Genomic DNA, 26,662 nt, shown 5'->3' on the forward strand with positions numbered 1-26,662 from the left:
GAAATTTCAGTGTGTGGCCCTAAGACGTACATAACATTGTGCAAGATGAGGGAATCTCCTGCAAAAATATGTACTGGTGAAATTTAAATGCCACCATATAAAAGCCAGAGTGAAGTACTCAGCTCGAGTATACAGTATGCTGGTTCCTAACATTACTAACATCACCTGAAACCGCTTGTCCCATACGGGGTTGCGGGGAGCCAGAGCCTAACCCAGCAATACAGGGCAAAAGGCTGGAGGGGGAGGGGACACACCCAGGACGGGATGCCAGTCCATTGCAAGGCACCCCAAGCAGGACTCAAGCCCCAGATCCACCGGAGAACAGGACCCGGTCCAACCCACCGCGCCCCCCGTTATTAACATTTCAGTTACAAATGTTAAAATACACCTGTACACAAATACAACAGAAACAAAATATAAGTGTTGGACCACTTTTCATTCCACGTGTCTTTATAGTGTTTAGGATATTTAGACCTTGCTTCTGCTGCTGAGCATCATCATCAATGTAGGCAGTCAACTATAGGAAGTCGAAAGTAGTTAGAGAAGAGAATGTGTTTTTATTTTCAGTCATTTTACAATTCATTTTCATTTTTTATGTAGCCTGGTGTTAAGAAGAACATTAAAATGAAAATACTTTGTAAGATTTAAGTAGTAATATTATTTATTAATGTAATGATATTAAAATTAGAGAATTTTACGTGTAAGTAAATCAATGGACATCTTTTTTTTTTACTACTTTCTTATTGATTGTGTAGAAGATTAAAAGTTAGAAGTAGCTTGAAGCTGGTAAACATCAGGCATGTTTATTGTTTAGCTTCTATGGATCTTGTGACTTAAGTGTTCCTCAAATTTAATCCTCAATCTTGGAATGTAAATATATTGAATAAAAGTTCCCTAAAGGCCATTTTGGTCCTGATATGGTAAATTAATTATCCTCAATATCAACAATCCACCCTGGCAAATCTTATAAAGTTTAATAATGTATTACAACCTTTTATCTGTATGGACAAACATAAATAGTAATCAATTGTCAGTAACACATCCCTGCTTTAGAGCTACAGGCAATGATGACAATATACCCATATCACTGACTCATCACTTCAGTCAGTTGTGCTGAAATGGTTATCTAATAAATGGATGCTCACTTTTGATTCACCTGCAGCATTTTTTGTGGAAAAAAGGAAAACAGAGGTCCTAAAAAAAAAAAAATAGAAGGCTGTTGATATTTATTTCACTGACACCAAGTAAACTGACAACATGTAGGTATATAATACATTAAACACTGATGTCTATTAAGCATAAAAAAAAGCTTGTCCTCGTCGCTGTCTTTGAGCACAATGGACACTATTAGGCCGAGGGACACATTAACTGCTACAGAGAGGCTTCACTAAGGTCACTTTAGCAATGGTCATTAGAGCTAAATGGAATTGTTAGTGCTCCACTTAGCTGAATTAATTTCATTTTGAAGCTGAAATGATCACATCTGCAAATATGGTCAAAGCCACAGAGACGGTGTCTGCAAAGGTCCATCCGTACAAACTTGTCTTGGACCCAGAAGGCGGACTGATGCGGGATGGGGGGTCGTGGTGGCTCCATAGCGGTCACTACACTTGGATTCCTGGGATTCTATCCTGCTGCTGGATGTCTCTTTGGCGGTAGTGGAACAGGCTGGTCGTGTCCAGCTCACTAGTGTGCTTGATGGCCTCAGCAAACAGTTTGACAACCTGCAGACACAGCAAATGAAAAGAAAAAAAAAAAAATCACTTGTGATCTTTTAGCCATGGACAAAGCTTTCACATGTAGGTCCTCAAAATACTGGTAGCCCTAACACATGCTATGATTCCCCAGTAAAGTCAAGTGTTGAGACAGCTGCAAAATATAGACATGGGTTTCTACCTCTGCCAGAGCTTTAAGTGACAATAGTGGGAGATCAGGCGATAACAAGATAACAGGATTAGTATTGATGGTCCAATCATCAACCGCACAATTCAAGGCAATGAAAATATGAGAAACATTTTATGCTGCTATTCAGTAGACCAGTCTAACTCTAGAAGAATGATGGTGGTCAAAGCAAGCTGGTGGACAGGGACGGACCTGGAAGTTGGTAATAAGGGGAACACCATGGTCAACTGCCATCCTGCGGATGAGGAAGTTGTCACGCACAAACTTGGTGTTGTTGTTTGGGAGGTTCACCACCAGATCGATTTGGCCTTCGCTGATCAATCTACAAGGAGCAAGAGAACCAATCTGATTGGGTGAATCAAACAACTGGTTCTGTTACAGCTATGTATGTCAAAGAAACTCTTAGAAACACATTTGAAGGAATGCGAAAAACCATCAGGACAATCAATCATTCTCCGTGGTTAAAAAAGGTTATGACCTGAAATGACTTTTGTGTCCAAGTTAAGAATGGTTTGAGAAACAGCCTTAAGTCTGTGCCAACCTGAACAACCCTGCTGTTTCACTGACAAACCCATTTCATATTCAAAGAACAGCTGTGTGTTGATGTAATTGCCTAGACAAAGAGTGCCTCACACTTCCTAAGGTGTATAATCGAGCATACCACCGGGTGCTCTGGTTTCTTCCCATAGCCCAAAGACACAGGTTTTAGATGGATAGGTTACTCCAAATTTTGCCCACCTTGACAGGATTTGTACCCTGTGTTTCCAGGATGGCCACAATGGCCCTGGCTTGGACAAGTGGTGATCAATTGTACCAGGTCTGTTACCCTCTGCTGCTAGTAATGGTTAAAGGCATAGCATCTTACCGTTATTACTGTCTCTTCTAGTCTCCAAGCTTGGGAACACAGATTAGACCAGTACCCATTAATAAATATTTATTATTTATAATAATGGGGGGCGCGGTGGCGCAGTGGGCTGGACCAGGTCCTGCTCTCTGGTGGATCTTGGGTTCGAGTCCTGCTTGGGGCGCCTTGCAACAGACTGGCATCCTGTCCTGGGTGTGTCCCCTTCCCCTCCAGCCTTACGCCTTGTGTTGCCAGGTTAGGCTCTGGCTCCCCGCAACCCCGAATGAGACAAGCGGTTCAGAAAATGTGTGTGTGTGTGTGTGTGTGTGTGTGTGTTTATTTATAATAATATTACCTGTTAATGCTAGGTAAGCTGGCATCCTTTGTTTCCTGGCTTGGCCAGGCCACAGGAGTAGTGTGCACATCGTTGGCATTAAGCCAGGCAGAGGTGGCCTCAGTGGCGTATAGCTGTGCACACAGACAAGGAAACGGGGTGATGGATTTGGTCGTCACAGGTGCTCAAAAACCCTACCTGCCACTCTGAGTTTACTAGCACTCTCACAAGACCCCACTCTTCAGCATCACAATCAACTTGAAAGATGTAAAATGAGATTCCACACCTTGTGTGCATGTCACCTCCTGTGTACCTTCCTGCTACCCAACTACTTAAAGTTTATACATAGAAAAATTACAGCACCATTTTGTACAGAACAACATACAGCCAATAGTTTATTAATCCACCAATGGAAAGGACCAGTGGGGGGGTTTGGGAACGCACCTTGAAACCCTCGTCCTTCAGCTGGTGTGCAGTGGCCAGGAACTGTGGTCGAAATGAATGCTGGGACAAGACAAATAACAGAACAGTATGTTACTAAATCCATTAAAAGGGAGGCTTTTGTAGTTTCAGCTACTTAAACATCAGTTGCAGGCTCACAGTAGACATGCAACATGCTTTTCCATACATCTCCCCACTGGTTCTGCTATCAAGTTTAAAACTCTTATCACCTACCAGACCATCAGCAGATCTACAGGAATTATTGCTGGGGAATACTTAAAACAGGAACGTTCTGGGTGTCCCCCCCCCCCCCCAAGCCTTGTGTCCGGTGATGCTGGCATAGGCTACGGAACATGTTGGCGTCATGAAGGTAGACCGGCTGTCTCTTGATTTTCTCAAGACAAAATAGGTAGTTTTTTCAATGGGTTGACTGCTATACTGGTATTTAAGTCTTTAGGGATACTTGGGAAGTTTGGTTTGTGGTTTTTGAATGGACTGTTATTTTTCCCCATTTAAAATAACGGGAAATAAGGTTTCGGTATCCAAAATTTCAATATTTGCAGAATTATCAGGAACAAATGAGTTTTGTAAATCAAGGGATGCATGTATTTTCCAACAGTGCTTACCCAAGTTTTAACTTATTCATTGCATAATTTCAGGCAAGTAAATTGTTCATTGCCAAAAGGAAGCAGACCTGTGTGTTTCCAGATGTTGGCTGAATTAAATGCCCAACAAGACAACTGCTGCTATGGGTCAGTGTGCTGGTTTCACCATAGTCCTCCTCACCTGGATCCCAATCAGGATGCCCTTCTGTGGCAGCTTGAAGCCAGTAGACAGAATAGCCTTCAGGAAGGCAGAGTAAATGTTTGGGCCAAAGCAGGCCACCTGTGGAGGAACACAGTTCCAAGTAAATGAGCCACGATCGATGGAAACAGCAGACATGTCATTCAGTTTAGATGCAGCGCTATAGTGCCTTCCAAAAGTATTCAAACCCCTCTAAAGTTTTCAACAGTAACCAATCATACTTACACATATTTCTACAATCTGTATTTTTACTGTGAACTCAAATAACTTTGGCTCTGACAATTGAGCTTAATGTGCTAAATAGTACTGTCCTCACGACCAAAAGGTTTTGGGGTCAAACCCTGAGAAAGCTAAATAAGTGAGTGAACCTGCAGGTACTGTCACATCACCGTGTAATTAAATAATTAATTGCACAAATATTTGTGTAGTCAGCACGTCCTTCCAGTTGATGTAAGACACATGAAGTGACTTCCCTTTTAAGCTGAGTGAGTGACTGGCAATAAACGGTGCTCTAAGCGTATAAAGCACCGAGCATGGGGGGCGGAGGGACAAATGTAATAAAACAAACTGCAAATTGCAGCCTTCCATCTGTCTCCCTGTTCCTGGAGGCTGGTTTCTATGGTTATTGTGCTGCCAGTGAGAGCAAGTGGAGGAACTGTTGGGGAAATTAAAAATGGTGTTTCTCCAATGGAGCCTCCCTCACCCGTCAACCAAGGGAGGAACCGAGCCTGTGGGTAGCTGGAGAGCAGAGGAAGCATGAGGTTGCCAGCTTCCGAGGGGGTGAGGATAGAGTATGTCTTTGCCCGTCTCTACCCCTAAACCCACACACACACACACACACACACACACACACACACACGGCTATCAGCGCTCCATCCTGGCAGTGGCTGAGAATATGAGAATGAGGCGGGTTAATAAAGCCCTTTTTAATGAGGTGAGGGACTGTTGCGTCTATTCAGGGAGTTGCTGTTTGGAGTTGTTAGCATTTTCTTTTGCGATCAGGGAAGGCAAACAGTGCGTATTTCTAGAGAATAATATGATGGGGGTGGGGGGGGGGGGGCAGCACGGACGCAAAGAAGCTGGCCGCTCCGCAGCAGCATACCTCTCCGGTAGAGGCCATCTCACAGCGCAAGACAGGGTCGGCATCTCGCAGACGGGGCCAGGAGAACATGGGCGCCTGTGGGGAGGAGACTGCACCTGCATTAACCCAGTTGGAGGCAACAAAAGAGAAACACAAACACACACACACACACACACACACACACACACACACACACACACACACACACACACACAGACAACAGTAACAGTTCCAACACGCTACAGCGCCTGGTCCATGTGTCCAGCCAGAGCAGCGTTTATTACACTCCTCTAAATAAAGGTGACATCATGAAGGTGACATCATAACTGCACAGGTGTTTCGATGGCCCAATGTCTGCATCAATGGTGCCCTCTTGAGGAGAGACGAGTATGTGCCGTGTGCCACCAGGGTGTCGGGAAGGGGTCTCAGGCAGACAACGCTGTACTTACTGTACAGCGCTGTAAGAGACATAAACGTGTTCAAGGGAGGTCGGCTGTGCACAACATGGTCGTGCGCAAAGCAACAGCGGATAAAGAGAGTCTCAAAGTGGCCTTTCACTGAAGGTCTCCAGAAATGTAAATCCAGTTGAACTGGTGACCAACATTCAGTTTCAATTTATAACACATAATGCAAAACACACACACACACAGTGGCTGAAACACCTTGTCCCGAGCAGGGTTGCGGTGAGTCAGAGCCTAACCCGGCAACACAAGGCGTAGGGCTGGAGGGGGAGGGGACACACCCAGGACGGGAAGCTAGTCCGTCACAGGGCACCTCAAGCAGGATTCGAACCCCAGACCCACCGGAGAGCAGGACCGGGTCAAACCCACTGCGTCACTGCACCCCCTGCAATGCAAAACACATAACGCTTTATAAAAAAAATATTTTTAAAATTTACTGTTTAATTTCTGTGTGTGTTATGTACTCTGCTGTATAAATGTGTGAATGACTGCAGGGTGTTCAGTGGATCAAACAATGTAAGTAACTTTGGATAAAGGTGTCACATAAATACTAGGTAATAATCACTGCAGGTCACTTTTGGAGAAAATGCTGGTGTCTGCTAAATAAATGAATAAATGCAAATCTCTCATGCTGCTCAGCTGTCAGGAGGCACATGAATTCAAAGTTGGTCTTGGAAGAAATGCCTTGTAAGCTGAAGTCGGGATGTTAAAGGAAACTCCCTATAAAGTGGAATCGTTGACGGGTGTATCTTGAGGTGGAACCTGTGTTCACGCAACGCCACAATTCCAGTGCAGAAGAATGTTTAGGCAGTTTGTTGGTCGGAATCCCAGTCCCAGCTGACATTCTTAGGAATGCACAGCCTTGTGAAAGTGGTTTGGTCGTACCTACTGTTTCAATTGGTCACCTTCCCCCTTGCATCCTTAGCAGTAGACAAGTCCTCACCTTGATGCCCACGTAATCAACAGGGATGATAGGGTTTTCCAGTGAGGGAAGTCTTAAATCATCCAGCGATTCCCCCACCATCACCCTAGTAGCTACATTGATGAGGTCAACACCGATGGTCTTGGAGACAAATGGGAAGGAGCGGGAGGCCCGTAAGTTGCACTCGATAACCTTGAGGAGAGAATATGGATATTTATATCTCTATCCCATAGCAAAGCAGAGTGGAGCAGAGCGGCTTTTGTGGCCCCTGTAACAGGACTTTGAAGGCAGATGGGAGTTACACTAAAATATGGAAATGTAGGTAAGTGGCATTGTGGGTACAGTTGCTACTTTTGGACTTGGAGGTCGGAGGTTTGAATAATTCATCCTGCTGTAGTAACCCTGGTCAAGGTACTTATGCGGAATTAATGTAGTAACAGTTACCCAGCTGTATAAACGGGGACATCATTGAAAGCCACTGTAAGTGACGTGACTTTGGAGAAAAGCAGATGCTAAAGATATAAAGGTAAACGTTATGTAAATGGATTCACTGCAGAAGGTAAACATTCTCACACTCATCCAGCATGTGCTGAGTGTTCCCCTGACGTGTATGCAGATCTGTACACGTGTCCTGCACTCCTGAAAAGTTTCTGTACTCCTGAAAGTGTCATATTTCATACCATGACGTCATTGCCCTTGACCAGGAACTGCGTGTTGAATGGTCCTGAGATCTGAAATGCTTTAGCAATCTTCCGGGTGGCAGTTTTCACCTGTGAATGATGGGCAAAGACAGGACAAAACTCAAAAGAAAAACGGAGTATATAAAACTGTAATGAAATGGTCCACAAACATGAAGGCAATGTAACTTTTAGAGTCCACTATGTGCCAGTCTCTTTCTGACCTTTACTTTTCCTCTTGGAAACTCTCCTTCTCTTCCCTGGCTATGTTCCACCATTTTTCTACTCTTCCGAGCATCAGGAAGCCTCCCTTTCGTGTGTGTGTGTGTGTGTGTGTGTGTGTGTGTCTGTGGGACACTCTCAGTTTCCATCATGGTTTGACATGCCTGCTGTCTGCATTACAGGCATCTACCCTTTCTATGCCTACCTCTGTGGGACACACCTGTGCAGCTCCTTATCATAAGTCCTTCAGTAGCTGGAACATAAGCTGATTTTATTATTCCCTTCCCCAATGATTAGCCATTTTTCCTTCAGGCAAAATAAATCGCTGCCTTCAGCAGCCTTACATGGAAGCCAAACTGCCCAAAATTATTTAATTTTTAAGCCTTTGGAACACTACATTCAGGCAGAACTTAAGGTTTAAAGTAAAATGGATTTTTACCATCACATTTCAGGATAGCAAAGGCTGTACCACGTTCCTACGAGGGAAGGCCTGCAGTTCCACGTTGCCTCAACAGTAACACCTCCTCCTTCAAGAAAGCTGTGCAGCATCACTGAAATTAAAGTGATGTTAAATGCAGAGGCACAGACAGGGTAGTCACCTTCTCAAGGGCCCCCTGGCTAATGGTCTGGGTGGGCAACATAAGGGTGGCATCACCAGAGTGGACCCCGGCATCCTCCACATGCTCCGTGATGGCGTGGGCTAGCACCTGAAACAAGAGCACAAAGCTGCACACCTGGCAAACGTTCACTGGGTCCCAGTCTGACCAGCTGCAAGTAGTGGGATCCCTTCACCTAGACAAAATACACTTAGGTCCATACGTATTGACAGCAACACAACTTGCATCATTTTGGCTGCGCGCACACCAAAAATGGATTTCAAATGGATTCTCTGAAGATGCTCGAAGATCACAGATGTTCAGTATTGGTTTGCGGCCTTGACCTTTACGCCCGCAAACCAATACTGAACACCCGTGATCTTCGAGCATTTAAAAAAACCAACATTCTTCTGGAATGAATGTAACCGCATCGGCTCAGGAGTACTTTGGAAAACCGCTGTCAGTAAGGGCAGCATAATGGTCCAGGAGATCTAATGATCTAATTCTGGGCTTTGAGTCTCCATTCAGCTGTCTCCAGACTTGGAATGCTCGACACACTTCACAGTCCAGCATCCCACCTTGCCTGCCTTGGCCACAGCATCCACCTCCACCTCTCTGGCTCCATGAATAAACTTTGTGATGACCACTGGGTGTTCCTGTGAAAGAAAGCCACAAGGAAAGGGGAGTATGGAGGGAGCGATCTCGGAACGCAAGAGCAAGGGTCCATGTCATAATCCCACTCAATGATCCTTTGAGTCAAATCGAGAATTATTGCACAGCGCAGTGTATTAAGAACATGCGTATATATGCTATATAACCTAGGCTATTAAATTTTTTAAATTATTCATCACAGGAAATGCAAAAATAATGTTTAGTGTTGCATATTAAAAATGTAGAAAAAAACTAAATATACTTGACATGTTCAGCCAATGACATTCAATCCAGTTTTCAATGTGGTTTTATTACATCTATTCATTTAGCAGATGCTTTTCTTCAACATAACGCACATCTCAGAGAACAATAGAAGGAAGTGCAGAGAGATTTGGATGCAGACACACGATTCTTGAGTACAGTCCATTTGACACATGAAGCATGAGTTAAGAATATCATTATATTATCAGGACTCAAGATGTTTACTTATCTAGATGTTTTTACTTATTTTTCTTTGCGGATGCTGAATCTGTCTAACATAGTATTCAAGCTTAATTTATTACCAAAGTGGCACATAAATCATAAACAATATTTCTAAAAGTGAGAGCAATATCTAAAAATGGGTTTTGGAAAGGAACAATGAAATATAAATAATTAAAATTTTTTGAAAGGTGAACTATACCCTGAAGCAACATAATATCTCATTTAAAACTGTTTAGTTCCCTCTTCAGACTAAATAGTCTGAATACTTGTGACCTCATGGCTATTTGAGAACACTGTCCCTCTTACATCAGCTCTCTGCTTGAGTTTTTCTAATACAAAATTACAATGACACCTCAACTTACCAACTCAAGTGGGACTTCAGTCTGTTCTAAAAAACTTTTGTTCATAACTGACGAGTCACTTCCACCCCTTTAGTCATATTCATGCTGAGACAAATTTTACAATATAGATGTCAAGACAACAAAATTAAAAATAAAGTGGAACATATTGGGGGGGTGGGGTGTAGTGGTGTGGTGGCGCAGTGGGTTCGACCAGGTCCTGCTTTCTGGTGGGTCTGGGGTTCAAGTTCTGCTTGGGGTGCCTTGTGACAGCCTGGCATCCCACCATGGGTGTGTCCCCTCCCCCTCCAGCCTTACACCCTGTGTTGCCAGGTTAGGCTCCGGCTCCCCGCAACTCTGCAAGTGGTTTCAGAAAATATGTGTGTGTGTGTGTGTGTGTGTGTGTGTGTGTGTGTGAGACATGTCCCTTCAACAATTCCTCTTCACCTTTTGTAAGAGGAGAAACCTGTGTAAATGAAAGATAAAAGTAGAGGCACAGCAAAGCAAAGAGATTCCTTAACCTGTGACACTTGTGTAGCCTCTTCTAGGAAGCACTTCATCTCCTCCTGCCCATAAACAACATTCATGGCTGAGCCACTGAAAAGAAAAAAAGAAGAAAAAAAAAAAATTAAGTGGATAGTTGAGCAGAGAGGTTAGTGACAGCTACATTAACCAGCTGAACCACACATGCCACCACAACTACTCCCATGCCAGTGTGTCAGAAACTATGGAATCCCTGTTTCACACAAGTTCCATCATGGACATGTCTTCAGAAGTTGCACTTGTGTGTCCTGTAATTTGCATTCCAAAATTACAGCTGAAAAACAGGTTCATGCCTTTCTTTTGAGCAGAACAGACTACTGTAATGCTATATATTGTATCAGACTGTCTATAAAAGACTGATACTGCACAACCTTGAACACTCACCTCAAGACATAGGAAGGTCGCAGGAGACATGGGTATCCCACTTCACCGGCAAAGGAAAGAGCGTCTTCCTGCAATGCAGACCAAAAGGGTAATCACTACTTTTTTCCATTTCACTTTGTGAGCATTTTGAGCCTTTTGGATCCAAAAAATTACACTGACAAATTCCATCATGGAACAGCACTTAGCCTGGGAGCTGAGAACTTGTAACTGAAAGGTGAAGGTAACCAGTCGAAACCCTACGTGGGACCCTGCTGTTGCAACACTGAGCAGTGCACTCAACCTGAATGAATGTGTTTTAAATGAGGAAAAACATTCTACTTTATAAATAAACAAAATGATAATTTGCTCTGTATGAAAACAGATAAAGCAGTCGGTCACTTATAGAAATAGTACAGTTAATAATAAGAAGAGGCATAAAGAGTTTACGTAGCACTGAACCTTCTCATGGCATTGCTGGATGTGCTAGAATGCCAGCAACACTGAAAACAGCACATTGAGCCAAAAGCATGCGCCAGTAGGGTACGCTCCACGGCCGGCCATTGTCAACAGTCAAGGAGGGTTATCATTTATTAAATTTCAACTCAAGGCTGTTGCCAAAGCTCCGATGCCAGGAGTAGCCATGAAACAGTAGAAAGCTCACCATAAGCACCCATCCCTTATAGAGCCTTTCCAACTCAAGAGAATGGACTAGGCTGCTTTTCATTTGCAGTCTCCTTTGACCCCATGAAGGTAATGCATTCCTGTAAAACCCTTCATAAGGGGAGTTCTAACTAAAAGACATAATTACTATTAGTTTCAATGGTAAATTCTTCTTATGTGTTCCTGATCTCCAAAATGTACATCTTTATGCTAAAATATAATTATTAAAGCAGACAATTAATTCAGTACTTAACATTAACTATCATGACAATAAAACAAGGCTGTTTCCGGTAACTTATTCTGTAATACTGCATGGTTGTCCACCTGCGCTCGTTCATAGCCGTTACGTACTGTACACAAACAAAATATGTGTGTAATATTCAGTGTTTATCAATTTAACCCTTAACTGAAACAAAGAACAGTAAAGACAAAAAAAAACCAGACTGTCCGCAGACAACGACATGTGAGCTTACCAGGGAGCTAAGAGCCCTCCATGGTGCCTGTGCCACATCCAGCTCATCAAGGATGGCAGAGAAGATGGAGCGCTCCTCGGCCCGGTTGATCTGCACTGGTCTGGTTCCCAGGATGTTCACACCATTAAGGTGGAGCGGCATGGCCAGGTTGTTGGGGATCTGGCCACCAACAGAGACTATGCTGCCCATGCAGCCCTAACGTGGGGAGGTCTGGCTGTTAGAGGGTTGGGTGCACGCACCCTAATCTTTAGTGGGTCAAAAGGTAATTTAAAGAAATGTTTGGCTAATGGATGTCAGAAAGGACATGAGGTGCAGGCTGAGGTGGTGACCACTCACCTCCTGCTGTGTGATATCAAGGATGCGCTCAAGCGTGAGCTCCTCAAAGTAGAGGCGGTCGCACTCATCAAAGTCTGTGCTGACCGTCTCTGGGTTGTGGTTGATCACCACCGTACGCCGGCCCATCTGCCGCAAGGCTCTGATACTGGACACGGCACACCAGTCGAACTCCACACTGCTGCCTGTAGGGACCGGATGTTTCGCCATCATACAGGACCTTCAGCTAGACCCCATGCCATCCTAACACTGCATAGTTCTACAAAACCGTAGTAACACTAAGGAAATGCTATGTGGGTGGGTAGTTAAAAAAAAAACATTAAAACTTTGACATTTTTAGTAGATAATTCAACAAGAAGCAGGGTAATAAGATATACCGAAAATTTTGGATGTATCATGCACCCATATACAATGCACAGCTGTGACTGAGTCTTTTTGTAATGTAAAAAAGATTTACAAATATTTGAATCATTTGAAACAATATCAAGCTTCACTGAGAGACCATTGGAACAGAAATCCAGAGCTAAATCAAACTCATTCATTTGGCAAGTTACAGGGTACACAGAAGTCATTAGCTCATACATAGTTCATATTCATTTACGTTAAATTTATAAGCTTAACGCTCTATTAAATCTCAAGATGCATATACACTGTTGACATGCAGCCAGAAAATTAAAGATAATAAATTACGCTGAGACAAACAGGAAGAAGGCAGCCTGCCATGAATTCAACATTGCAGAATCAAACAATTGATTAGGAAGCAAAGTAAAAACGCTTTGCATACATGCAAAATTCGCCCATTGCACACAGCATGCTGCCTGTCCAGAGCTTGACGCTTGTCTTCTGGACTAGGTCACAAAACACAGACTTAGCTGTATCTGGCACTGATTTAACAGTGGTGAATGAGGGCCTTTTTTTTCAGATTCAGCAAAGTTAAAAGAATTATTTGACTGGGTGCATAGGAAACATTTGAAAATTTTATCCCATGAATAATGTGCACGTAGGGTTTTTTGGGGTTAAAAAGTTGCACGTTATACCTGTGTCTAAGAACTGAAAACAAAGGTGAGGAAAGCCATCAAGCGACAAAGTTACTGAAAAAAAAGTGGTACTTGAGAAAGGAAATCTTGGGAAGGTCAAAGCCAAGGGGCCGAACATCCTTCCTGGTTACGTTAACATTACAAAATTAGAGAAAAGCATTAAAATTGAATGTACAAAAACAGAAAGAGGAAACTACTCATAAAATTAAACTTAGTTTTAGTAAATTAAATTAGTAACAAAATAATTACTCAGAGAAATTATTATTCCCATAAAACATGAGTACAAGAGAGTAATGTGATTCTTACCAATATGGTAGGGGCCACACCCTAGCACCATGACTCCCTGGTCAGTGAAATCCAGGTCATGCTCCTGAAAGGAGAACCATAAGGAACAGGCCCTGCAGAGACTAAGTCTTTGAGAAATGCAAGAAAACCCACAACAGTTTTCTGTCTCGCTGACTTTGGTTTCTCTTCATAACAAATCAATCAGTTCGAAGGATGTTGAGGAATAAACCAAGCAGGGATCAAATGAGCATACTGTGGTTACTGCATATACATCCAAAAAACCGTCAGCTAAACTCTTCCTGCTGATTAATAGCATTCACTCCATTAAATGGCAGTTGATGCTTTTTTTCTGTCTGCCTCACAGAAACATTCAACAACAGCAGAGGACATCACCTCCACAATTTAAGAGCAGCTGCTAACACAGTGGTTATAGCTACTGCCTTTGGATATGAAGGTCACTAGTTCAAAGTACCCTAGAGGAAGGTCAGTCACATTGCTTCTGCTTTCCCTGCTGATGGCTGTGGAGGTAGCAGGCAGAGCAAGTCGGCTCAAACCTTCCTATCCCCAGATACACACTGCAGCTCCTCCTGGGGGATCCCTAGACATTCCCAAACCAACTATGGCCTGGGTCTCCCCTGGGGTTTCCTCTCGGTACTTTCCCTAAATAGCTTCAGTAAAATTGTTCAGTTGTATAAATGAGAATATAGTTGTAGGGAGCCTAACACTAAGCTGTTTTGGATGAAAGTGCCTGCAAATAGGCGGGTCTGGGGTTCAAGGCCTGCTAGGGGTGCCTTGCGGCGGACTGGTGTCCTGCCCGGGGTGTGTCCCCTCCACCTCTAGCCTTGCGCCCTGTGTTTCAGGATAAGGCTCCGGTTTGCTGTGACCCCGCTCGAGACAAGAGGCTGCAGAAATTGTGTGTGTGTGTGTGTGTGTGTGTGTGTGTGTGTGTGTGTGAGAGAAACAACACAGCAAATATGGCTGATAGACACTCCTGCTGAATTCACTACATTTCCCATAATGCAGCTCTCTCACATTACTAACATTAACGGATGGAGGGATAGATTTCATCATCATTTACCTTCAAACTCCACAAAAAAATTGCTTAGAATTACTTACCTGGCCATGGTAGGTACAGTACAGATAGTTGGTTACAGCCGGGTACTCTGCAGCGAGGGTGTCAATCTGTCCAAAAACACCACATTACAAGGATGTCGCCTTCAGTAACACTGCATCGGCCCAAAGCCTCTTTCCACATCCACTGTGTGAAATAGACTGGTACAATGGTATCAATAGCTGCGGCCCAGTTTCACTGTAACACACTCATCTCCTGTTATTCAGGCTCCTGATGTACCCTCTGTATACGATGTGACATAACTCACACACACACACACACACACCTTTTGAACTGCCTGTCCCATACGGGGCCACGGGGAGCCGGAGCCTAACCGGCAACTCAGGGCGTAAGGCTGGAGGGGGAGGGGCACACCCAGGATGGGACACCAGTCCATTGCAAGGCACCCCAAGCAGGACTCGAACCCCAGACCCGCCGGAGAACAGGACCCGGTCCAACCCACTGCGCCACCGCACCCCCATGTGATATAACTAATACTACTTATTAATCTGTCCTGGTTGTCATTTTTCTGGGTTTGGAAGATCAGGGTGTGATAAACACTGCGTTTTAAAATTATACCAAGTGGCTGTGTGATGGACTGGAAGACGGCCTGCATTGTTTGTACGGATTGGCATTTCTCCCATAAGAATAATGGAACAAGTGATTCATTATGCAGTTTCTCGATATTCTGTCTGTTTTCAGGGGCAAACTAGGACTGGTTAATGAGGGATAAGTATCTTGATTCCAACTTGTGGTTATATTTTGATTCCCGTGGTTTTGGCGCCAGCCTCCTCACCTGTTTCACCCATGGCCGAATGTCGTGGCATAGCCTGAGAGATCGGGCCTCGCCCTCCGTGCCCCCCAAGGCTCGGCCCACCTGCCGGTCTGAAAAGCCATCCTGCTTGGCCTTCAGCAGTAGATCCTGAGGCACTGTGGAGCTGGTGAAAGCAGAAGAGGGAACCGGCAGGCCCATGTGGCATAGCCGCACAACACTTATTGAAAACAATTCTTTTCCAGGAACGGCTGTGTAAAATATGAAAGCGCTACAATACTTTTTCCTTTTAATATTAGCCATCATGACTTTAGGGTGAACTTGTGATAGGCTGGGAACAAATTGGACCCCCTAATAAAATTGACAGAATAAGTGATTATCTGGTTTTGTAATACTCTGTCGATTTTCAGAAATTAATTAGGAACATTTAATGAGAAATAAGTGTATTTGCAAAGACCAAAAAAAACATACGTTATGTTATTTACTATATATTCTGCATCATATGATATCATGAACAAACGTAATGAATTACAAGTCATTTTTACACAGTTTTTTTTTGGTTTATTTTCCAACTCGGGTGCTTAATTTACTAGATGAACAACTGTTTACTAAAATAACCATATTGCCGTTTTCCAGCTGTTTAACTAGAACAGTACCACTCATAGGACGTCACAGTGCATCTCACCCAGTTGCACACTTAGTAAAGGCAGCGTTTTGGTGCCAAACTCAGGCGCCACCTGAGCTATGAATGTATGCGCTGAGCGTGGAGTCCGACACTGTGGAGGTGCAGTAGGGCAGAGCAGCGCTCCGCTGGGACAACGCGTCATCTTTGGCTCGCCTATATTCAAGGCATGATGTAATCTGTGCCTCAACACAAGTTATGAAATATTGATAAATACAGCTGTAAAGCGGCAAAAGAAAAAAAACTTCTCTCTCAAATGAAGGTTCACTGTGTGAAGAAAACACTGATAAAACAAGGACAGATTTTTTTTTTATAACAATCCTTCATGTAACTTTTTGTACCGAATACTGAAAGGACGACACGGTATACCTGCATGTCAAATTCAGAAGGTGCTTTGATCGCGCTTCACTTATTTTTGTACAATGGGAATATTGCTGAAAAACTGTCAACATATGTATTATAACAAAGTTTACATCTTGTACCTGTCCTGGGAATCCTGGCATCATTTTGAATATTAGAATTTCACATTCAGTTTACTTGTTCTTCAAATGTTTGCGTGGCTTTCCTCCCACTGCTCTAAGACATACAGTATGATGCATATGAATTGGTGGCTGAATTCCTTGTAGTTTGTGTGTGAGCAAATGACTGTGTGGAATGGATTGGCACCCCATCCAACATGGGCTATGACTTGCTTAGGCCATATGCTTCTGGGCTACACTTCATACCCAGCACCACCCACACACAATCTGAAACCACTTGTCCCACGCAGGGTCACGGGGAGCCGGAGCCTAACCCGGCAACACAGGGCAAAAGGCTGGAGGGGGAGGGGACACACCCAGCACAGGACGCCAGTCCATCACAAGCCACCCCAAGCAGGACTCGAACCCCACACCGACCAGAGATCAAGACCTGGCCAAACTCGCTGCGCCGCCGCACCTCCCTCCCATGGTTCAAATTATCTTTATTTTTTTTTTTTTTTAAATCTTGAGTGTTCTCTGTAACTCTAAATGTTTGTTTCAGTACCAATGTTACCAAAACATTAGTGTTGGGGGATCAAAACACTTCACGTAAATCAGCAATTTTTCCACATTGATTTAAATCATGATTTAAACCAGCATGATTTAAAATGGGCCAAGCCTGTGTGATGCCCCTACATGAGCTCATAGCACCACCACATGGTTACATATTTTTACTGCAATAGGATTCATGCAATACCAAGGTCAAGTACAATTTGATGGATTTATTTTTAAAGAAACCTCACAGTATGGGTAAAACACAGTAAAAGCGGTGCAAGGTGAATTTGTAAGTTATCCCACTGTGCTTACCTGCTGTACTGGCCGAGATGCCGCTCCAGCTCAGTGATGCGACGCAGTTTATACAGGAACCACTTGTCTATGGCTGTGAGCTTGTGGATCTGGTCCACACTCATTCCACTGTGAAGTGCCTGGTAGTTCCCACAAAAAATAAACATTGTCCTGTCATTTTAGAATTAATGTAACATCCCATCACCTTTAGCAAATACACATGGACAAAGGAAACACTTCCATAAAAGGTTTCTGCCTCTTATTTACATTTTATTCACTTAGATGCTTTTCTCCAAAGCAACTTACAATGGATACTATGTAGTGTTACCAGTTCACACACCTTCTTCACCAAGGTGATTTACACTGCTAGATACACTACTTACAATGGGTGACTCATCCATACATCAGTGGAACACACTCTCTCCACCACTCACACACTATGTGTGAACCTGAACAGCATGTCTTCGGACTGTGGGAGGAAACCCACACAGACACGGGGAGAACATGCAAACTCCACACAGACTGAGCGGGAATCAAACCCACGTTCTCTTGCACCACCCAGGCGCTGTGAGACAGCAGCACTATTCGCCGTGCCACCGTGCTGCCCCGACTTTGTTTTACCAGCACCAAAATCCACCGGGTAACAGGTATTTGGAAACATGCACTTCCGAAATATATGCCAAAAGTCAAAATTACAGCATAACCTTCATTTCTGCAAATAGATCACCGTTACCCTAGAGACGCAGTAAACCAGGGTATCAATCTCGTTTCGTACCACGGGTCAAATGGGATTCATGGTGTCTGTTGCAGGGCCAATGTTCTACATCACGATTGCATGACAAAAGACAATGACTAGAAGAGCAGGAGGACTATTTACAGCTACTGTACATTATGAAAGGCTACATTTCTCTCAACTGTATACTGATTGAGCACTGCTGACAAAGTGCACCACGAATGGGACTATAGAACCAGACATGGTAACGTACATGCTACTTTTATTTTCTACAGCAATTGGGCACAAAGAGGATTTTATTAAACAATTCAGGTATTTTTACCAGCAATACTACTGCTAGGGGGGCGCGGTGGCAGAGCGGGTTTGACCGGGTTCTGCTCTCCAGTGGGTCTGGGGTTCGAGTCCTGCTCGGGGTGCCTTGTGACGGACTGGCGTCCTGTCCTGGGTATGTCCCCTCCCCCTCCAGCCCTGCGCCCTGTGTTGCCGGGTTAGGCTCCGGTTCCCCGTGACCCCGTATGGGAGAAGCGGTTCAAAAAGTGTGTCTGTGTGTACGTGCTAGTGTAATGACCCAGCATCATGGGAATATTGTTACAACGTTGAGTGTTTCTTGAAGAATAAGCCAGTTTCTTCTGTAAAACTGGAATATATGAAATAATTATATTATTTGTTGGGGTGCCTTGCGAGAGACTGGCATCCCGTCCAGGGTGTGTCCTCTCCCCCGTCGGCGTTGCACCCCGTGTTGCCAGGTAAAGCTTCAGCTCGCCGCGACCCCTGCTTGGGACAAGCGGTTGTTGACAATGGATGAATGTCTTATAGTTAAGTACATGTGGGGAAACCGGTTGTCCTTTCTCAGTGCTTACAAGCCCTACTTTTAAGTAAACCCCTGAGCAGAACTGTGTCTGGAGGCAGTCAGTGCCTTTAGAAGCCCACCTTGGCCAAGGAGAAGATGCGGGTGCTGGAGGGAATAGCCAGCTCCTGTTTCAGGTCCTGTCCAGCAGCCCAGGCCTTCTTTAGGGGCAGACAGGGAACAAAGCCATCTACTGATGGGTGGCACATGCGTAGGGCCTTCTGGATGCTCTCTTCAAAAGTACGTCCCACCGCCATCACCTGAACAGCAACGATGTACTACTGGTGAGAACAGGATCCATCACTGCAGGTCAGCGAACGCAACATCGTGCTTTAGCCATCTTTTTAGCTGCCGCAAGTAAAAACTAAATTCAGAAAAAAAAAAAAGGCTCTTCGTGTGTTTCCTTACACCCAAACCCAGGAGAAAGAGTAATGCACTTCAGATTTCACCCAAATGAACGTGAAATTGCAGAAATAAGCAGAGAGAGAGTCAGCATCCATGAAGTGAATCTAGCTGTTGCATCTTTTAAAGTATGTGCAGTTTAATCTCGAAAAGCAGGGGTGTCAGTGCCCCAGCCCACCTCGCCCACGCTCTTCATGGAGCTGCCGATTTCCAGCGACATGCCCTGGAAGCGGTCGAGGTCCCAGCGCGGGATCTTGGTCACAATGTAGTCCAGGCTGGGCTCAAAGCAGGCTGTGGTTTTCCCTGACACAGCGTTCTTTATATCGGGCAGCTGGATGCCCAGTGCCAGCTTGGCTGCCACAAATGCCAGAGGGTATCTGAGAAGTAGATGTTATGTCAGGCCACTTATTGACGGTCAGACGTACCTACTGAGAGACATGTGCAAAACACTGTGAAACTTTGAAGGACTCATTACTACGGCAACCACATTCAAAGCTTGTCCCATACAAATTGAGACCTTGAGTTACGAACATTCAAGTTACACACTTCCGAGGATACAAACATTTCCTAGTTCATTTACTTAATAGCATTATCTTCACCACTATTTTTTTAATTTCATTGCAAGAATTTTACAGAACAAACAGAGGTACGTGTCCATTGCTACTTTAACTGTATAGTGAAAGAGCCAAGATTCAAACATTGCATATGTTTATGTGCTGAATGGATCCCGTGTTTACGGCCAGTTTCACTGTGTTCTTAGTCAAAAACGAGACACACAGTATCTATTTAAGGTCTCTTCAAACATGCTCTCCCCACATGATCCTCCATTTTCACTCATTTTGAAGCAGAATTAACTTCAGTGATACCTGAAGTTAAGAAAAGACAATAAAAGCCCCATGATGGACTGGCACCGCATGTAGTTTGTACCCTGTCTCACACCCAATGTTTCCAGTATGTAAGAGCACTGAAGCCCTGGCATAAGCTGTTGATGAAAATAAGTTGTTAAATTTTCACCACTGCAGCAATAATCAAACCTTCACTGACTATTGAAATAAATCGGTGTAAAATACTCTGTGGTTCAGTTTGCTAGAGATATAAAGGCATCCCTCGATACACAAACTCTCTTTATCTGAAATTTTGGTATAATGCCTTGGCTTTTGACACCCAGTTATGATTTTAAGTCAAAGTGAATTCCTCTAATTCTTTCTGAAGCTTTCCTTTCTGGACACATTTGAGCCTTTGCTACACATTTCAGTGGCCGATTATCAAAGACAAGTGCAGTCTTACCCAGTGGCCTTGGAGGCAAGGGCTGAGCTGCGGGAGAGGCGTGCGTTCACCTCAATGATGCAATACTCCAGCGAGGATGGGTGCAGCGCGTACTGTATATTGCACTCGCCCACGATGCCCAGGTGACGCACCACTTTGATGGCCGTTTCTCGCAGCATGTGGTACTCCTCATTCGACAGCGTCTGGCTGGGCGCCACCACGATCGAGTCCCCTGGAGAGACGTGTAAAGAAAACCTCCTGTGACTTTTACCACTCTTACATTACTTTTAACCGGAACACCTCTGGTTTGAATCCCAGTAGAGGCCGTAATTAGATCCATGATCACGGTACATAACTGGATCGAAGAAAAGACCAGGATGCATTTTGGATACATGCAATATAATGGATAATAATAGAATGATGGTGGTGGTACCTGTGTGGATGCCCAGCGGGTCAAAGTTCTCCATGTTGCAGACCGTGACGCAGTTGTTGGCCACATCTCGGACCACCTCGTACTCCACCTCCTTCCAGCCCAGCAGCGACTTCTCCACCAGTATCTGGCTGCTGAAAGCCAAGGCCTTGGACAGAGAGAGAGTGTGCGCCCGGATATCAGTGCCCACCTCTCTGTTGCAACATTTCTTCAGTGGCTTCGTCTTCAAAACTGTCCGGCATCATTAATTGTATGTTCCGTGACCAATAATATTATATTTCTCGTAACCAAAATATTCCAGTTGTCTGGAGTGAGAAGAGGAATCCAATCCATGTGAGCTGGATGCACTAACTATCATGGGAAAATCGTAAGACATCTCTTGTACTTCATGTTCAACAAAGCATGTAGTGAGAAAGATAATCTATGGCTCAAGAGAACAAATCAAGAGATCAAAATGCATTTGGTGGTGGTGGTAAGTTTACCAATGTTACACAGAACACCATAATCTTCATTCTCTTTATAAGCCAGTGGACACACATTATTACAATAAGTTCAATTTTTTTTTACATTTGTTACTTTGATATATTATTTTTAATTGTTATGCCACAACTTTTTCCTGATAATATTAAGCATTTAAGGGTGATTTTTGGGTGATGTTGGAATGGCTTTAGAGCAGATTGGAATTTTCCCATTTTAAATCAATTCAACCTTCCCTTATCAGGACTTGTGCTATATGGGCCGTTTTCAGGAACCAATGAGGTATGGATAACGGGGAGATAAGTGTAGGTGCACCGCAGCCTCTCGGGCTGAAACAGAGTAGTAGCCACAAAAAAAAAAACCCACACACTTTAATATTGCATTAGCATGTTCTAGCCTGTGTGTAGGAGCACAGCATCCACGCAGCTCCTGCCTACTTTTGTTGCAGTCTCCTCCAGCTTCTCCATGTCGGCACACAAGCCAGAGCCGAGCCCCCCCAGGGCATATGCGGAGCGCAGCATAACAGGATAGCCTATCTCATCTGCCGCCTTTAGGGCATCTGCCACCTGCAGGACAAACAGGGCCATTAGAGCCTGAGTGACGTCGGTTCGACATGGAGAGCTCAGGGCTGATGAGCATTCCTGCAAACTGCACACAGAGATGGTTTCATTGCTGCCCTTCTTCAGCATTCAGTCTGCTTTGTGGAAGAGATCCAGAACATTTAGGACATATGGAGCAAGAGTTCTGATCAAAGGGCTCCAGGCTGAAATCCCCGAAGAAACTTGCGTGGCAGTTTACTTGTGCAATTACTTATGAGGGTTGAGTGAAAAGTTTCCATCCTGGCTGTACTGCAACTGTGCCATGTAAACCAGTAGGAAACCCGTAGTAGGAAGAGATTCTGTTTAGTCCTTGAGTTGTTGTGCTCAACAGTGCAGTGAGTTCTGCGATTGTGGCCATGAGCAAAGTTTCTTGAACTGTGCAACGAAGACGTAGGGTTTCATTTTGTGGAGACCTTAGGAAAGTGGCCCGGACACTTGTGGTCAGGAGGTTTTCGCAATGTTCGATGGATCATATGGAAAAGAGATGATGAACAGAGCAGGAAATGTATGAAGGAATGTACTTTGAAAAGGAGGAGGTCCCCAAATCTGGGGGCCCTTCAGATGCAGAACAACATGCACAGTGCCAAAACTTCTCACTGAACCTCATACATAAACCTGTAACTGCAGGAAGTAAACAGTCTGCTAGGCAAATCAATAATGGAAATCAATGTTTTATTTCCAAACTTTCTACTTTCAATGTCATGAGGTTGGATCTGACGTGACATAAAAGATGGATGTATAGGATCAAATCATCCTTTGAACCACCTGGGCAAGCAGGTCCAGGCATTGTGGTCTTTTCCATCAGAATAATGAAGATCTTTCCTACCCCCCACCCCCATTCATGTCTTCTTGTGGCTGCTGCCAGGGACAAGTTATATGATTTAAAACAGGTTTAGTGCTACGAACATTTAATTCGCTACACATTCAATACACTGTTGACATACATACAATAACAGTTACTCAGAGTTACATAGACACACACAAAACATTCATAACCATCACTTGGTCTCGCTTCATTTTATCTCAAGTGCAGCTCTGAAACGGATGGGAAGGCTGTCCTCTTACCGTCTCCACGGCGATGCTGGGCGCAATCTTTTCATTGATCTCGAGCAGTTTGTCAGCAAACAGCTGTCGGTCCTCCGTGGCCATGATGGACTCCACGGGGGTTCCCAGCACCTTCACCCCGTATTGCTGCAAGACCCCACTCCTGAACAGCTCAACACCTGAGCGCCCAAACACAAAGACAGGTGATGCAGTAGGAACTGGGAACGCCTTGGGGTTCCCCCAGAGGAACTGGAGGAGGTGTGCGGGGAGAGGGAAGTCTGGAGTACTCTGCTCGGACTGCTGCCCCCGCGACCCGGCCCCGGATAAAAGCGGAGGAAGATGGATGGATGGATGGATGCAGTAGGATAACACGAGATCGAATACCAACTCCTGCCATAGTACTCGCAATCAAGGTGTTTCTCCTTAAGTGCTACAGTAAAGTGTTCCCAGCTGCATGAAGGGAGCCCAGCATACAAACTTACAGTATTAAGTCTAGTAAGCTTTACCCATCATACATCTCATAGAACATGACATGTAACCTAAATGCACAGCTAGCAGTTAAGTGCACTTACTGGAACATGTGGTTTTTTTGGACCCAGGAGGAGGCACTCACCGCAGTTCAGGGCGGTCTGCCCACCCATGGAGAGCAGAATGCCATCTGGTCTCTCAGATTTGATGACCTCTGTGACAAACTCGGGCGTCACGGGCAAGAAGTAGACCGAGTCAGCTTGCTTGGTGCCCAGTTCGTTGGTCTGAACTGAAGCGATGTTGGGGTTCATCAGGACAGTCTTCACATTCTCCTCCTGGGATGTGGGAGCCAAACTCATCAGTGAAGGTTCAGACCAACAAAAAGCCAGTCCTGCACTGGCAAAATGAACAATGAAAATGTAACTCAAAGGACGAAGAAATCGAATCCCATCTGCTGCGGTCGCATCCTGGATCGAGGTACTTACGCTGAACTGATGCAGTAAAAATGACCAGGTTGTACAAACATGTAGAAAATATTGAGTAACTTTGGAGAAACGTGTCATTTAAATAAATACACGTGTGTATGTATATACCACGCCACACACACACACATGTTCAAAATGCGTAAAAATTCATTTCCGGGGCAGATTTTCAATTTTTGGAGAATAAAAGTTTCACAAATGAATCAATGTACAGTAAATATAACTTTTGCACTGCTTCATCAGCTATAAGACTTAATTCATCCCTGAAACAAATTTTTTGAAATCTTTGCTTCATTTTACAACACCACAAATACCAGAATCAAAGACAAAATCTAAATGTGCTTCATTTCACATTATTCTGTTTGTTAAGGAAAAGTGAATAAGAAAGTGTTGTGAAATGTTACCAGGTCTACAGATTAAGTTATTAAAAAGTTAAAGTGCTCAGAGCAACCACCCCCCAAGTCCACCCCCGATGTCCTCACTTTCATGGCTTTGACAGCCTGGGAGCCAGAATAGTCGAACTCTCCCGCCTGGCCAATGGACAGGCCGCCCGAGCCCAGCACCAGCACCTTGGACACCTGTCGAAGAAGCGCACAGAGCTCAGGCGCAAACACACCACACAAAAGGTGGTTCTCAGCACCATGTGGAATCCATCGTGTTCGGCACCTGAACTCGCGGGGGAATCGCACTCTTCTGGGGCATCGCTGTTGCAATTTTCACACCCTTCCACTTCCTTATCAGGGAGATGAAGGTGTCAAAGAGGAACTGCAAGTGGAGAGAAGACACATTTCCTTTGAAAAAGACACACAAGCTTTGCAGCACGATCAAAACAAGTGCATTTGAACAGGGCGAACCAAACAGACAGCAGCCTCCCTTGTACCTCGGTGTCAGTAGGGCCCCCTTTGGCCTCGGGGTGGAACTGTGCGGTGAAGATGGGCTTATCCTCATGCACGATGCCCTGACAAACATACATAGCCATCTGAACTGTCTCACAAGCAAAGCAACAGGCAACAGATTTAAAATACTTAAAGGACATGAATTCAAGTGCAGCTCAATAAGAGAAGCAGGTGGTGCAGTAGCTAGAGCTGCTGTCTTGTACTCAGAGGCTCTGGATGAAGGAATATGCCCTGAACGCATACAGTCAAAATGAGGCAGCTGTGTAAACGGGTAAATTAACAAATTAACGGGTAAAGTAACATTCCAAATAATGGTGGAGAGCAGTGTCTGCTAAATAGAGAGATGTAAATGAAGACAATTACTTATGTCAGTGTCATTATAGCTTCCACGATCCATGTATACAGTTGTCATTTTTTTCCATAAAATCTTCAAAATTAAAAAAAAATTAGAACACCCATGTTTCCCACTAATTCTTTTCATGGAGCAAAGGTGACGTTTCAGGCCGAGGGCCACACCTCATTGGTGCCATCATTCACGTTGACAAACAGCGGACTCCAGCCGGGAGGCAGGGTCTGGCTGTCGATGCCGTAGCCATGGTTTTGGGCTGTGATAAATGCCTGGCCTGTCATCAAGTTCAGCACTGGCTGGTTCTGGCCTCTGTGGAGTCACGGTGGAGTGACAGGTGGTGACAATGACTGTCGCAAAAAACCTTTTCTCCAACAGCACATTACAATTACCGAGTCCTGAGGGTCCATCTGCCACTGGAAGATGGTTAAGGTGGGACATGAGCATCACGAGAAAGAGCAGTACCTGTTGCCCATGGGCAGCTTGAAGGACTTGGCCCCCGCTGCCAGAGCAGTGATCTGGTTTCCCATGCAGATGCCGAACACAGGCTCGGGGCGCTCGCTCTCCAGGACCTGGCAGCACAGCTCTTGCTCATGTCACATCACTTCATTCATCTTGACTGGATTTTTACAAGAACTGCTACTGATTATTAATGCGTCTCAGCAATAACAACAACAACAACATGCAGGTGCTGCCTGCTTTAATTCATTAAAAAAATACTGTTTCCTCTTGCACCTTTTCTTTTTTCCTACCCAAGAGAGAAGTGGGTTCAGTAAAGGTCAGCACCCTCGGACCTGCGCATGGAGCTCAAGATTGAATACCTTACGAACATTCTGGATGAGGGGTCCAGCCAGGGCAGGGTTCCCAGGCCCATTGGATATGAATACGCCATCATACTCCAAGCTAAGCAGGTCCTGGTCCCAAGGTACCAGGTGGACTTCTGCTCCTCTCTTACCATATGCACAAAAACAAAAAAAGAAAAAAAAATCCCCAAAATCAGTCACAACTATTTTAAACACTTGTTTAAGAAGAGATTCATTTCTATATTTCAATTGTCAAACACTCAACATGGCTATAGCCTGCTATTAAAAAAAAAAACTGCTGGATATCATTAATTAAAACAGTAACATTAGCTTTTACTATGCAATGTGTGGGTAAACAAACAGAAGTATGTATGAAGATGTAGAAGAAAATGGTAGCAGTGCTGAAATGACTGGTCAAACTAGAACTAAGACAGTTCGATACTTAAACTGTTTACATTCAAAAGCCACCCCCCCCCCCCCAACCTTAATCGCACTGTCCACGGATCAGAAAACCAGGCAGAGATGCATAAAAACATGTTGCTACCGCCCC

The 26,662-nt window shown here is 44.4% G+C and overlaps 1 protein-coding gene across 1 annotated transcript in view; it reads right to left on the bottom strand.

Annotated features, from left to right (window-relative positions):
* Positions 1 to 1,223: 1,223 nt before the first annotated feature.
* The window catches only part of cps1 (carbamoyl-phosphate synthase 1, mitochondrial), a 32,543-nt gene continuing 7,104 nt past the window's right edge, over positions 1,224 to 26,662 (bottom strand). Inside the window, exons 8-38 of the mRNA XM_029252291.1 lie at positions 26,131 to 26,259; positions 25,775 to 25,881; positions 25,480 to 25,621; positions 24,948 to 25,025; positions 24,734 to 24,832; positions 24,550 to 24,645; positions 23,731 to 23,920; positions 23,139 to 23,296; positions 21,912 to 22,040; positions 21,001 to 21,145; positions 20,589 to 20,799; positions 19,480 to 19,678; positions 18,983 to 19,159; positions 17,341 to 17,459; positions 15,358 to 15,499; positions 14,567 to 14,632; positions 13,472 to 13,535; positions 12,132 to 12,313; positions 11,796 to 11,990; positions 10,684 to 10,751; positions 10,278 to 10,353; positions 8,863 to 8,940; positions 8,288 to 8,395; positions 7,470 to 7,559; positions 6,811 to 6,981; positions 5,428 to 5,502; positions 4,308 to 4,406; positions 3,525 to 3,584; positions 3,102 to 3,214; positions 2,095 to 2,224; positions 1,224 to 1,724 (exon numbers count right to left, since the gene is read on the bottom strand). Of these exons, the coding sequence (XP_029108124.1) occupies positions 1,605 to 1,724; positions 2,095 to 2,224; positions 3,102 to 3,214; positions 3,525 to 3,584; positions 4,308 to 4,406; positions 5,428 to 5,502; positions 6,811 to 6,981; positions 7,470 to 7,559; positions 8,288 to 8,395; positions 8,863 to 8,940; positions 10,278 to 10,353; positions 10,684 to 10,751; positions 11,796 to 11,990; positions 12,132 to 12,313; positions 13,472 to 13,535; positions 14,567 to 14,632; positions 15,358 to 15,499; positions 17,341 to 17,459; positions 18,983 to 19,159; positions 19,480 to 19,678; positions 20,589 to 20,799; positions 21,001 to 21,145; positions 21,912 to 22,040; positions 23,139 to 23,296; positions 23,731 to 23,920; positions 24,550 to 24,645; positions 24,734 to 24,832; positions 24,948 to 25,025; positions 25,480 to 25,621; positions 25,775 to 25,881; positions 26,131 to 26,259 (3,816 nt within the window). The 3' untranslated portion in view covers positions 1,224 to 1,604. The remainder of the gene's footprint in view (positions 1,725 to 2,094; positions 2,225 to 3,101; positions 3,215 to 3,524; positions 3,585 to 4,307; positions 4,407 to 5,427; positions 5,503 to 6,810; positions 6,982 to 7,469; positions 7,560 to 8,287; positions 8,396 to 8,862; positions 8,941 to 10,277; positions 10,354 to 10,683; positions 10,752 to 11,795; positions 11,991 to 12,131; positions 12,314 to 13,471; positions 13,536 to 14,566; positions 14,633 to 15,357; positions 15,500 to 17,340; positions 17,460 to 18,982; positions 19,160 to 19,479; positions 19,679 to 20,588; positions 20,800 to 21,000; positions 21,146 to 21,911; positions 22,041 to 23,138; positions 23,297 to 23,730; positions 23,921 to 24,549; positions 24,646 to 24,733; positions 24,833 to 24,947; positions 25,026 to 25,479; positions 25,622 to 25,774; positions 25,882 to 26,130; positions 26,260 to 26,662) is intronic.

The sequence above is a fragment of the Scleropages formosus genome, chromosome 1 (genome assembly GCF_900964775.1).
Source record: "Scleropages formosus chromosome 1, fSclFor1.1, whole genome shotgun sequence".
In the NCBI taxonomy this organism is placed as follows: Eukaryota; Metazoa; Chordata; class Actinopteri; order Osteoglossiformes; family Osteoglossidae; genus Scleropages; species Scleropages formosus.